The sequence below is a fragment of the Podarcis raffonei genome, chromosome 1 (assembly GCF_027172205.1).
Source record: "Podarcis raffonei isolate rPodRaf1 chromosome 1, rPodRaf1.pri, whole genome shotgun sequence".
Taxonomy (NCBI): Eukaryota; Metazoa; Chordata; class Lepidosauria; order Squamata; family Lacertidae; genus Podarcis; species Podarcis raffonei.
The window spans coordinates 91,074,444-91,088,182 of NC_070602.1; the positions used below are offsets into that span (position 1 = coordinate 91,074,444).

The window sequence follows — 13,739 nt, forward strand, 5'->3', positions numbered from 1 at the left end:
CGCGGCGGGGTGCGCTCCCGTTGCTCGGTCCCAGCGCCTGCCAACCTAGCAGTTTGAAAGCACCCCCGGGTGCAAGTAGATAAATAGGGACCGCTTACTGGCGGGAAGGTAAACGGCGTTTCCGTGTGCTGCGCTGGCTCGCCAGATGCAGCTTTGTCACGCTGGCCATGTGACCCGGAAGTGTCTCCGGACAGCGCTGGCCCCCGGCCTCTTAAGTGAGATGGGCACACAACCCTAGAGTCGGACACGACTGGCCTGTACAGGCAGGGGTACCTTTAGCTTTTATATTCAATCATCCTCTGGAATGAGGGCGACAGAGGTGCTGAGGGAGACCTGGAGACCAAGTCCTACTAGGAAAGGTTGAAGGAGTTGGGTATGTTTAGCCTGGAGGAGGAGCTTAAGGTGTATTCCTTCAAATACCTGAAGGGCTGCCCTATAGATGGTTCAAAACCATCTATAGAATGCCTTAGAAGGATGTGGACTCTTCCTTGTTAGATGTTTTTAAGCAGAGGATGGGTGGTCACCTATAAGGGATGCTGTAGCAGAGAGGTTCCTGCACCGGCAAGGAGCTGGAATAGATGGCCTCGAAGACACCAGGTGAGCCTCCCTGGAAATAGCATTCCACAAATGGGAAGCCACCACAGAAAAGGCCCACTCCTCTCATGCTCCCACCCTCTGGACCTCTCATGGAGAGGGCACATGAGGAAGTGCTGCAGATGATGATTGCAGGGGCTGGGTCAGTTCATATGGGGAGAGGCGGTCCTTGGGGTATTGTGGTCTTATGGTTCTATGTCCTCACTTGCATTCTGAAGTAGAAACCTAGGCTGGCATTGCCATGTGTTCTCTTGGCTTCAAGTCTCTGTCCACTCAGTGGCTGCCAGAGATTAAAAAGAAGAAGAAGCTATACTAGCATGTCTTTTGCAAAGTAGCACCTCAGAGCACTGGAAAAAGCAGCTGGCCTTTAAACCTTCTATTTTTAACAAGATTTGACTTCTAATTAGTTGAAGCTTAATTAAAAACAGTGACACTACTGCTTCATTACCATTCCTAATCACTGAAACAGAATGCCTACATTGAATTCTTTAACCCGAAAACAAGGCAATGCCCCACTGTTGGTAATTTTTAAAAAAACAACTGAGGAAAAACAAAAAACACCATCTATTGAAAACATCAACAAAATGATGAGCAAAGATCATTACTCTGCTGCAGGAGAGAAAAACTGTGAAGTAAAATCATTTAATTTGGGGCACTGGGAATACATTTATTATGCAGTATAAAATGTTAATTTGCTATACAACAGAACACACTGAAAATAGCTTTGAAAGTGCCATAACAGCACAATGCTATACATGCCCACTTCTAAAACTTCAGATGTTCCAGTGGGCACTGAAAACACTTTATTCTTTGCTGTTTTTAGTGTGTGTGTGTAGGAGGAAAGGGGCCTCTATTTTGTGGGGGATGGGCAGATGATGAAATTTGATTCAAAGAACTGAAATGTTTTGCTGTTGTTATTCTTGTTATTAGCATACTGTTTGATATTTTGTATGGGATATGTGTGTGTGTGTGTGTGTGTGTGTGTGTGTGTGTGTGTGTTTTAGGCCACTACAAATGGTGAAATATAAATACATTTTAAAAAGAACTTATTTTTTGCAGATTTCACAGTAACTTTAAAATGCAGCTACAGGTAACAGACACAGGGTAGAATTCAATGCAGTGCTAAGGAAATGATGCCATCAGCCTGAGCATTCCTGCTTGCCCAAAGGAATGATCTCTCACCTTCCCTGTCCGCCCCCCCCCCATTGTGCTCAGGGTTCTCCCAACTCTCCAGAGTGGATTTGGGGGAGGCACGGGGTGGGGGGCACATGAGGGAAAAGAGGAGAAAAACCCTGTTGTGCCAGCAGGAGTCCTTGTGCTGAATTTTGCCAGTGGAATGGAGTAGTTGAATCCGCCCATAGAATATAAATTTAATAAAACTCATTAAAAGGGAAAAAAGTCACAAAGAGAATTGGAGAACGTTAGCCTTACAGCCTTAACAGGTTATCATCCTGCTTCAGTCTTTAGGATCACAAATAAAAGGGTGGTAAAAGGTAAAGGTAAAGGGACCCCAGACCATTAGGTCCAGTCGTGACCGACTCTGGGGTTGCGGCGCTCATCTTGCTTTATTGGCCGAGGGAGCCGGCGTACAGCTTCCAGGTCATGTGGCCAGCATGACTAAGCCGCTTCTGGCGAAACACCATTTACCTTCCCGCCGGAGCGGTATCTATTTATCTACTTGCACTTCGTGCTTTTGAACTGCTAGGTTGGCAGGAGCAGGGACTGAGCAACGGGAGCTCACCCCGTCAAGAGGATTCGAATCACTGAGGTTCTGATCGGCAAGCCCTAGGCTCTGTAGTTTAACCCACAGATAAGTCTATCTAAAACCATCTCTGTGAGTTCTGGGGCACCAGGGACCCTCCCTGTCTTGTAAGATACACAATAAAGGGTGCTGAGATTCCATCAAATCCATCAATGTGCTGCATTCCCTTAAAGACTTAAATAATAAGTGAGTCTCACTGAGTTCAGCGGTACTTACTTCCAGCAAGCGGGTATCTGAATTGGAGAAAACCAGCCCATTTTGTACAGTAAGTTACATGTTAAGCAAAGAAGTGATTACATCTACCATAGAGAAATTCATCTGGAAGGAGCATTCTAGTGACCCTTAAGTACTGATGGCCTGACACATTGAGAATTCCTACACAGGGCTGCTTTTCAGATACTGTGGTCTCCTTTCCTCAGTAAAATATGATTAATCAACTTTCACATGACCTTGTTAAGAGTACTTTGAGACTCTCTACTGAAATACTAATGCGTGCTGTAAATACAAGTGATGTAGCTGCTGGGCAAGTGTTTCCATTATGGAAGTTATCCATCACCACGAAAGCATAAGTAAAAGCTCTTTGCTGGCTCTGCACACTTATTCATTAAGAATACATTGTAAAACTTGTGAGTTGCAGAGATGAGATGGTTTCAGAGCAGCCCCAGAAGCCTGTTAAGTACAGGATTCAGAGAAACTAACGGGTAAAATGTCTGTGAAGCATGGTGGCTTTTTCTAGATGGTCCAGTTGCAAGACAAGTGAAAGAACATGAGCCAGGAAGGTTTCACTTGCTAGAGAATGGCATTAAACAAACAAGGTTAGATCCAGAAGACTTTGCCTCCTGTGAACGAAAAGGCTTCTCCAATTCCCAAAGGCTTCAGATCTAGCTTGAGGAATCCCACTGGTGGAACTGGAGAAAATGATTTTTTTATTTAAAAAAGCCTCCCCCCTGCAGTCTCCTATAGACCCTGGAAAACTGCTCTGGGTTGGGGAATCCTTTGAAATAACATGGGAGGTGCCACTGAGGACTACAGACGGAAAGGGATATTGCTGTAAGTTGCCTCGCCTCTCTTTCCACCAGCAGGAACAGTCTCTGCTCAGTGGATATATCACCATATAATGCAAAACGTTTTAGTGAGACTGGGAGAAGTAAGACAGACCTCATGGTCCTCCTCCAACTTTGTTTATTTCTTTGTTTACTCCCACCCAACCCCCCTCTCTATTTCATATTTAACAAACGTTCCAAACTAGAGTAAAGTTAGAGTTCAGGAATTACCTGGCCAGGTTCAAGCGTAACCACATGGGCCTTTGCTTTCTTAAACTGTGGGCAGCTTTTCAAATCAGGATTGACCACATTGACCCTGCTGAAGACGCTGGATTCTTCATAGGGAATTCTGGTAGGATAAAGGAAACTGGAGTCTTCAGGTGGGTAGAGATGCCATCTTTTCCTGGAAGCAGAGATGATGCAAGTCACAGTCTCCCATTTAGGCTGAGCAACTGCAAACAAACAAGTCTATCAATACCACAAACGAGCATCCTATTTAAGACTTGTGAGAAGCTGGAAAACAGGCACTTATTAAGTAGCATAATGCACTAAATGGTCACGCACCATTTTAAGGAGGCGGGGAGCATCACTTTAAAAACAACAACACATTTATGAGTCAGGACTACATTTCCCTGGATACAGCTATGAAGGGAGACAACATGTACGACAAACTTCAGTGACTCACTTCTGCCTTTACTTCTGAGAAACCAACTCTGTAATGAACTTGATACTGCAGTTTGTGTTAACTCTACTCAGGATCTTAATTTTTCTGAACAAACCAAAAGGTGCGCCACTGTGGGAGATTTCCAGTTTACATATTTCCAGTAGTTTGGGTGCCATATTTCAATATATTTAAGACATACAGCATATCCAGTGTTTATATTCTTGCATGCATCTTGGTTATTCCTCCTCTCTCAGTTGTCTTTTATGCTCACCATACTTTAGCCCAAGGAAAGCAATCTGTCTATTTAGACACCTAACTCTCATAAAATGCCAGGGTGGCGCATAGACCCCCATTGCTTGAATTTCCTGGCTCTGCCCTTGAGGGTATGGGAGTTTAGCACAATATGAAAATCCTAGCAAGTGCATGCTTCTTCTCTCTTTGAAGAACCTAACAACATAAAGCAAGATTTTTCTGTAGGGAGCCTGCTGCCTAATTTACTTTCATGTTCAACCCAATCCTAGCAATTGGGGGAAGTGGCCATAGTTCACTGATAGAACAAATGCCTTCCATGCAGAAGGTCCCAGGGTCAATCCCGAACATTTAAAGTCAAGAGCTTCAGAAGTTGTGAAAGGCATGTTTGCCTGAAACCCTGGAGAGAGTCAAAGTAGATATTACTGGACTACAGTATAAGGCAGCTTCCTGTGGTTCTGGTGCATGTTTACTTCTAAGTACATTTCTCGTTATTTAATGAGGCTTTGATCCAGGTAAGCATGGATAGGATTGTAGGGTTAGTGAAACATCCAGGTTGGTTTCAGAGATCTTGGGGAACAGGCCTGCAATCCTGTTATTAAGCTATTTTAAAAAAATGTGTCTCTGTGTGTTTATCCATAATGCTGAATTGTCAATTCACAAGGCAGAGCAAATGAGCACATAAAAAAGTTTTATAAGGAGAAAAGTCTAAGTGATGGAAATAGTAAAAGGAAAAGTAATTAAAATAATAGCCCATGCAGCAAATTTATGGAATTTAAGAAGAGCCACATAATCAACAAAAGAGGGATGCTCTCACATGTTTATTGACACCATAGACAGGAAAAGCAAAAGGCAATCTGATGAGCACAATTAAAGCAGTTGGCACTGCCTGGCTTTCAGATCCAGGCTGTCTCCCTTTCCTTCCTCCTGCGACAACCATCATTTCATTGTCATACCCCCCAGCTTCTGTACCATTTTCTTCTCTAGTGATTCTTTCTATTATTTTGTGTGTAAGGTATAGTTTTGGATGTTGTAAGGAGAAAGGAGGAACAAGAAAATAGGTGTAGCAGTCAGCTTATTCACAAGGTGGCCAGAGGATGGCGAAATGCAAAAAAAATGTGAAGAGCCCCAAAAGGATTTCACTGGACAGGGTGAATGGGCAATAAAATGGCAACTGACGTGCAACACACAGAAGAGATAGAAATCCATGTTGCAGCCACACATGAAGTACTATGTCCCGTTACAGTTTCCCCATCTCATTAAAGGGCAGCATAGAACTGGAAAATGTTTAGGAAAGGATGCACAAAATAAGGAAAATGCTAAACTGTTTGGGGCTCCCATCCGCCTTCTGATTGTGTGGAGGCCACCTAGTATGAATCAGCTATGACCGTTAGTGAAAATGCAGCCTCTCTTTCTCTGATCCGGCTACATAACAGACTGAGCTCCCTTGTACCAAACTATCTCCTGCCTAAGTTCTGGTATCCTGCCTATGCTGGAAGCAAAGTTGGCTGTGACAAGAGATAGGGTCTTCTCCATGGCTGCACCCAACTTATGAAATAGCTTACCCCATAACACCCAGGTGGCTCTGTCTCTTCTGGCAGTGCTTAAGATATAATACCTATTACCATCTAAAAAATCTTCCCCCTCCCCATAAGACCAGTAAGCACCAAGTCTAAAATTATTCAACTGGGCATGACTCAACTATAAAGAAAGAACTTTAGAATGGACTGGTATAATTCCATGAGTCAGATATGTACAGAAAAACAGCACCTCTGTATTGGTGTGCCAGCAGGAGAAGTATATACACTCGGCATAGCTCTTTACTCCAAGATTAACAAGATGTTTCATATAAATAATATCAAGAGAAATTCATATTGATTTTCTCATTTGAGAACATTACTATTTCTTAATAATGAGCCCGGGGCTCTCCCGATCACAAAAAGCCTGAGAAAATTAAAACATCAACTAAACGTTCAAAAAGAAGGATTCATCATCAGGAATCAATCACATTTGGTTGCACAGATGGCAATGTATAGTTAATGTTACCTTCCTTGCACTTGTAGCACTAAGTTGCACCCATAGGAGTCCAAATGACAAGGAGTGTTAGCTCTTGCTGAGCCAATCCACAGAGTACTTTCTCTTCCATTTCTTTCAGGAAATCCAAAGTCGGACCATCTTATGTCCTGTTGAAAGGATACACTTCAGGTAAAGCAATCATGTTTTGAATATATGTTGTGTTACTAAGCACCCTCCACCTCTTTGACTTTTTCTCATCCTTTGTGGGTATAGCATCTTTAGAGAGCTCTATCTACTCTTCTCCCTGCCCCCATCCCCCGATTGGATTGCCATAGGGTATATGTGCCATTAGAGAGATTCACTGAAATGAATCAGAACTGAAAAATTATGTTCAATAGAGCTTACCTTTGAGCTAACAGAGCTAAAGGAACCTTGTTTAGGGAAACAGCTTTTAATCTAGATATGTATACTTAACGCCAGTCAAAATCATTCTTTGTGGCCTATCAAATGGTGGGTTCAGAGGGCCATTCACCAAGTGGCAGGTTTCCTCAATGTAAGTACTGGCTAGGGAGTTACAGGCAACCATTTAATCATCATTTTTTGTACCTGATGCGCTGTAAAATTCTCAGTACTTGACAGAAGAATACAGATGACTATGCTATCCAAGAAAAAGAGGTGTCATCCCAGGTAATTGTTCACAAGTATGGACTCTCTCTGACATCCTGTCCTGTGGCGAGGATAATGTTTACCACATATTCTTTGGAAGGAACAGGATATACGTTTAATCTAGCAATCAAATGAACAGGCGAACGGATTGGCTGTTTCCATCTGCTACCACTGCACAAACGTCTGGCCAACCTAAGTGGCATTAAGTTTTATCTCACTATTCCAATAACACTCTTTGTCTGAGGAAACAAATAATTCCCTATGTGCAATTAACTAACCTTGGGGGAAAAGAAAGGAAATTCGTAATCACAGTGTCACCACAGTTTGGTAAATCTGTATGATTTCTAGAACATAAGAAGAGCTTGCTGGATCAGGCCAATGGCCTAGCTAGTCCAACATCCTGCTCTCACAGTGGCCAATCAGATGCCTGTAGGAAACCAACAAGCGGGATTTAAGCACAAGAGCACTCTCCCCTTCTGCAGTTTCCAGCAACTAGTATTTAGAAGCATTACTGCCTCCAACTGTGGAGGCACAGGATAGCTACAATGGATAGTAGCCATTCAACTTTTGATACTATTCATTCTTAATTGGTAGAGCTCCAATCTCTTATCCTAGGTATTGGAGGGGGGCAAAGTTGTCACTACATTGGGGGCTGCATGCCAGCAGCAGGGTGGGGCCCAAAGCAAAAAATGTGCAGGCCCCACCCACCTCTCTTTGGACTACAACTCCCATTATCCTTGATTATTGGTCACGTTAGCTAGGGCAGATGGAAGGCACCAGGTTGGGGAAAGTTGGAAGAGACCTTCTTTCCAGTCACCACCCCCCTAACCTCAGGTGGTAGGAGACCCAGAGAAGTGCCTCAAATGATGACTGTAGTATTCATGTCACAGACGGCAGTCATTGAGTTATGCAGAGAACAATATACCTAGAATTTGGGCTCCTTCAAACCAAACAATGGAATCAACATGCCATGAAGGTTTAAAGGCAATTCATGGCATTTTGGTTGCTGATGTAAAGAAATGAGGCTCATTTCATTATTTAAGCAGCCATTAATTGAACTTACTGGGGAGAATTTACATTTGGTGCTCTAACCAAAAATGAAGGGTGCAAATTAATTGTCCATGAAAAGTAAAAACAGTTCTGCTCAGATCCTTTATCATTTTATGTACCAAATGCATAATATTTACTTTGTAAAATCTGTTAAACTGGAAAAAAATACAATTCTAAGCTATCCAAACTAACCCAGTACTTATGTGAAAGGAAAATGCTTGAAGTGTCAGCTCTTGCCATACTCAAGATTTATTTAAGAGGTGTTTGTGTGCTTGATCTACATATCTAATAATTTTTGCATACCTGGACACTTTTTGCCACTCTCTGTGCTACCCTGGCTGGTATAATTAATCTAATGGACAGTTGATTCAATGCCAAATCACCTAAAACAATGGCTACAATTTGTCCAAAAAGACAGCTGATCAATTACCAATTTGTTCAGCAAGATAGTCAAGCCAGTGGTATATATCTAAAGAACAGAATAAAAATGATAACCCTCCTCAACTATGTAAATATGAAACTGCATTGTGCCAAGTCAAAGCCAGGGGTCCACTTATTTCCATGCTGTATTCTGCAGCTGGCGATTGCTTTCCAGGGCCTCAGATATAGCTCTCTCCTATGCTATTATCTAAGATCTTGTAACAGGAGAGGCAAGTGACTGAACCTGGATCCTTCTGCATGTAAAAGATGGGTTCTACTGCTAAGCTATGGACCTTCCTTCATATACTTGCAGGTAGCATATCCATCCAGGGGTTCTAGCATGCTGCTTATTCATTATAAGCCATGGTTAATATCTTTCCATGGCATGGAAACACAAGCATTATACCTTTGTCTTGGATTTTGTATATAATATATATGTACATTCTGGAAAACATCACTACCAAATAGCACCAACTTTATTACATTGTGCCGCAAGAAACACTTCTGGCCTCTGGGCCACAGTCTGGAGACTGTGTTGTACCAGTATTGTAGGGAATACCAATATTGTAGATCCCTGCTCTACACAACAGAGTTCTCTAACTTTCTTGCTCCTAAATGGTTTGGGAGCACATTATCTATATGAACTAAGATTGACCGCAGAGAACCTCACTGCAGTCCTACCAGCCAGTTAGACTGGCAATGAGAAGAGACAAGATCTTTTCATTCATAGACTCATAGAATTGTAGAGCTGAAAGGGAATCCACGGGTCATCTAGTCCAACATGTGTAGAGCCTTACATTTGTCCCTATTGAAATTCATTTTGTTAGTTTTAGCCCAGTCCTCCAATCTGTTAAGGACATTTTTAATTCTGATTCTGGCTTCATGTTTGTACAACTCACTTCCCCAAGAGATAGATCTGGCTCCTTTCCTGCTTTCCTTTAGGTAGGCCTAAACAATTTTGATCTACCTTTAGTTAAAGAGCTTGGGTTAGTTTAAACAACTATGTCTCTTTCGTCAAACTATTTTGTAAGATGGCTTTAGTGGGATGGCTGGTTAATTTTTGTGTGTGCTGTTCTCTTATTTTTAATATGTTAGATGAGAAGTGGGTAACCTCTGAGTTGTGGGCTAATTTGGCCCATGAGGCAGTTTCCCCCAAACAACACGATGTGTGGCATCAGGCATGAGCCAAGTAAAGACGTGGTAAGACTGGGAGCTTCAAGTGCACTCCTGATTGTTTCTTGGCAAGCAGGGCTTATTGACAGCTAATCGCCACTGTCAGAGAGTTCCAAGGGGATTGGTTGCACTAGATCCTGCTCGCCTGTCAAAGTTAGCCAGTGTGGGGTAGATGAAGTAAGGATGTGGCCTACTGGCCAGATCTAGTGCCTCACCACGGTTGTTAAACACAGATGCAATTTCAAAATTTGGTGACCATATGCCATTTTGGGAAAATGTTACATTTTGAAAAGTGGCTTAGAAATCTTGAAATAAATGAATAGTAGTCCAAGCTTTTACATACTAGAAACATTCAGTAAATCCTAAGAGAGCACATCTTTTTCTGAAATTCAGTCCTTGGGAATCGTCAAGGTGAATGATAAGGTTCCAGATGAATGAAAAAACAGTAGGGGGTTACTTGATTTACTGAAAGAAATACTAAAGCCTAATACAAACATTTGTCAGAAGCTTCAAGAAGCCGCAAAGGAAAAAGTTGTGCTCTAAGCTTTCCACAGTCATAAAATTTAAAATCCAATACAAGTATTTCAGTGATAAAGTTAAGGGTAATAACCATTCCTATACTTTAATCTCACACCTAAATACTTTCTGAATTCTGCCACAACTTAAGAACAAAGAGAGCGAGCTTAATCAATATTAGATTTTTAAAAGAGGGTTCTTTTTTTAAAAAATGCCGCAGTCTCAGTAAATACCTGACATGATTATGGGAAAAATAGTTTTTATCCAATGAACTGAAAAGAAATTGCTAAGTACTGAAATCTTGGCACAATGGGCTGCTCTTTCTTTCTTTTACAGTAAAAAGATTCACAGCTAAAAGAAATGCATTTTATAAGTATCCCAACCATAACATATGGCACATTACCTTCTGAATTACATTTATTTTGCTTGCTGCTTACAATAGAGCTAATATACCCATATGTCACTTTAAGAGGACTTATTTCTATTTAAGCTTCATGTATATATCTTGCCTATGATTTATATCTCAAAATTCTATAATGTAATATCAAGTGAACAAAAAAAATCCTGGATGATGTGAGATACTGCTCATACATTAAAATAATGGAATCATTACCTTAAGTCACACAACTGTAAATGATAAACAGCACAATCTAAATTTCAAACAACTTCTAAATGGCCCTATTAATCACTATAAATAAAAAAAGGGTAGATGGCCTTCTCGTACCCTTCAAATCACCTTAGAAAACTATCTAAATAAAACCTAAAATAAACAGCAGATACAGATGGGAACTTATAAGAAAACCCATCCATGGCTGAGAAGTCTTTCTTGGTATCTGGTCTGGACTTTTAAATGGGGCTTCATGCCATGACTGAATGAGCTTTTGGCCTCATCATAGGCCTATTCAAGCCTTCAAAAGATTGCATGGTTGCTTAAACCAGGGAGAGGCAATAAAGGTAAAGGTAAAGGTACCCCTGCCCGTACGGGCCAGTCTTGACAGACTCTGGGGTTGTGCGCCCATCTCACTCAAGAGGCCGGGGGCCAGCGCTGTCCGGAGACACTTCCGGGTCACGTGGCCAGCGTGACATCGCTGCTCTGGCGAGCCAGAGCCGCACACGGAAACGCCGTTTACCTTCCCACTAGTAAGCGGTCCCTATTTATCTACTTGCACCCGGGGGTGCTTTCGAACTGCTAGGTTGGCAGGCGCTGGGACCGAACAACGGGAGCGCACCCCGCCGCGGGGATTCGAACCACTGACCTTTCGATCGGCAAGCCCTAGGTGCTGAGGCTTTTACCCACAGCGCCACCCACGTCCCGGGAGAGGCAATAGGCACCCATAAACAGAATTCAATCCAATATCCCTGGGCACATTGAGTTTTCTGTTCCACCACAGACTTTTTTGTGCAGGGGGGTTGCAGGAGGGAGGAGAGGAAAGTTCCATTGCACAAGGAGAAGTCTGTGGTGTGAGCAGAACTGCAATGCTGGATACAACCCTAAGAGCACCTACATGTATATTTGTGAATATTCTCCCCCCCCCACATCAAACTCTTACTTACGCATACAGTGTAACGAAGACCAAAAACACATAGTTATACAAACAAGTCAATGGCACCCCAACCCTGACTATTTGGTCAGGCAAATCTGTAACTATATTTCTATTATTATTATTATTATTATTATTATTATTATATTTTTTTAAAAAACCTTGATACTTCATCTCTCCATAAACTTTAATGATATTTAGCTTTTATACTGTGTTTTTGACCTTTCAAAGAGCTTCACATACTATTTTACAGCAACCCTATAAGGCAGGTCAAGGAATATTATCCTTATTCGCTGCTGAGGGAGATTAAGCATGAGAAAAATGGAGGCCATCTAGTAAGGTCATGGTGGTGAGATTTGAAACACAGACTTCCCAATTCACAGCAAGCGTGGTGTAGGGGTTGGAGTGTCATACTTAGACCAGAAAGAACCAGATTCAAATTCCCACTTAATAATGATGTTCACTTGGAGATTTTGGCCTTGTGATTACCTCTTAGCAAAAACTTCACAAGGGCCAAATGAAGGCTGAGCAGTAACAACAATATACACTATCTTGAGCTCCTTGAAGAAAAAGCACACAGGTGGCGCTGTGGGACACAAGTGGCGCTGTTCTCTAAACCACTGAGCCTCTTGGGCTTGCCGATCAGAAGGTCGGGGGCTGGAATCCCTGTGATGGGGTGTGTCTCAGCTCCTGCCAACCTAGCAGTTCGAAATCACACCAGTGCAAGTAGATAAATAGGTACTGCTGCAGTGGGAAGGTAAATGGTGTTTCCATCATGGTGTTCCGTTGCGTCTGAAGTGGTTTAGTCATGCTGGCCACATGACCCAGAAAGCTATTTGTGAACAAATGCCAGCTCCTTCAGCCTGAAAGTGAGATAAGCGCTGCAACCTCATTGTCATCTTTGACTGAACGTAACCATCCAGGGGTCCTTTACCTTTACCTACACTATCTTGAGCTCCTTGAAGGAAAAGCAGGCTAAAAACATGATAAATGAAATAAAAATTACAGTATGCTACACTAGTTACTGGCTGTGTAAGAACCAGAAGATTCCCTAGGTGTTTCTGTATAGTTTCGACATGAAAAGGACAAGAAGAGGTTAATAACGCACCTGGAAATTTTCTGGCTTGTCTTCAAATAGCCTAGCAATATACTTATAGTCAGCGTAAGTCCAGTATTTACACAACTCATAACCACTGAATGGTCCACAGGAGCGCGATGGCTGTTTCCCACTCCAGGCCAGAAACTCTTCAAGTGTAGCTTCCACGTAGCTGCATTCCGTTTCAAACAGAGGAGCTAAAGCAATATAACCAGAGATAGCATTACATGCACACTGAACACAATGCCAATAATAAAGAATAGATATGGAGCGAGGCAGTTTAGTAGATAAAACAATAACTTTTGTGTCTCAGCTCAGACTGCTGGTTAAATGCAATATAAAGCCACAAATGAAATTACAGCAGCTTGAATGTCTCAGATGAAATGCAGCACAAATGACAAACTCTATGACTAATTCCTTAGGATTGATGGTCACTCTGAATTTTACTCTGTTGTTTGTATAACTAGAAGGGTTCGTGTATCTAGAGGCCTTAGCTTCCTAGGTTTCCCTTTCTGAAAAAGTAGCTTTTCAGGGAAAAATGTCTTAGGACATGTAAACACACAACTGCTTTAAGGAACAGGGGACCTGATCCATGCTAAGGTCCACAGCCCCCAATCTTAAAATGTGTAAGGCTGGCAATCCAGAAGCATTGTGCTTTTTTAAATATTCCAATTCTCAGAAGACTTTGGGAGAGTTTAGAAAATCAAATCCTGGCTCAGTGAAATGAGAAATGAATTCACCTTTCCCCCACACATGCAGCCCCTTCTGTCCTCCCTTTGTGTATTACAGAAGCCTGTAATTAACCATAGTTTTCCATTTCAAGCAAACTGGGAAACGATGGATAGCTGAATACATCATGTCTTGTTTGCTTGCACTGCAAAGGGAGAAGCAGAGCAGCTTTATGCCCTTATTGAATCGAGTTATAATTCTCCAAACTTGCTTCTGACTG

The 13,739-nt window shown here is 42.1% G+C and overlaps 1 protein-coding gene across 4 annotated transcripts in view; it reads right to left on the bottom strand.

Annotated features, from left to right (window-relative positions):
• The window catches only part of HSPBAP1 (HSPB1 associated protein 1), a 55,872-nt gene that overhangs the window by 16,033 nt on the left and 26,100 nt on the right, over positions 1–13,739 (bottom strand). For 3 of the 4 annotated variants that reach the window (XM_053403776.1, XM_053403767.1, XM_053403783.1), the window contains 3 exons: positions 12,803–12,987; positions 6,359–6,495; positions 3,631–3,802 (listed from right to left, as the gene is read on the bottom strand). In XM_053403776.1, coding sequence (XP_053259751.1) covers positions 3,631–3,802; positions 6,359–6,495; positions 12,803–12,987 — 494 coding nt within the window. The remainder of the gene's footprint in view (positions 1–3,630; positions 3,803–6,358; positions 6,496–12,802; positions 12,988–13,739) is intronic. The other variant, XM_053403793.1, reaches the window with a different exon arrangement.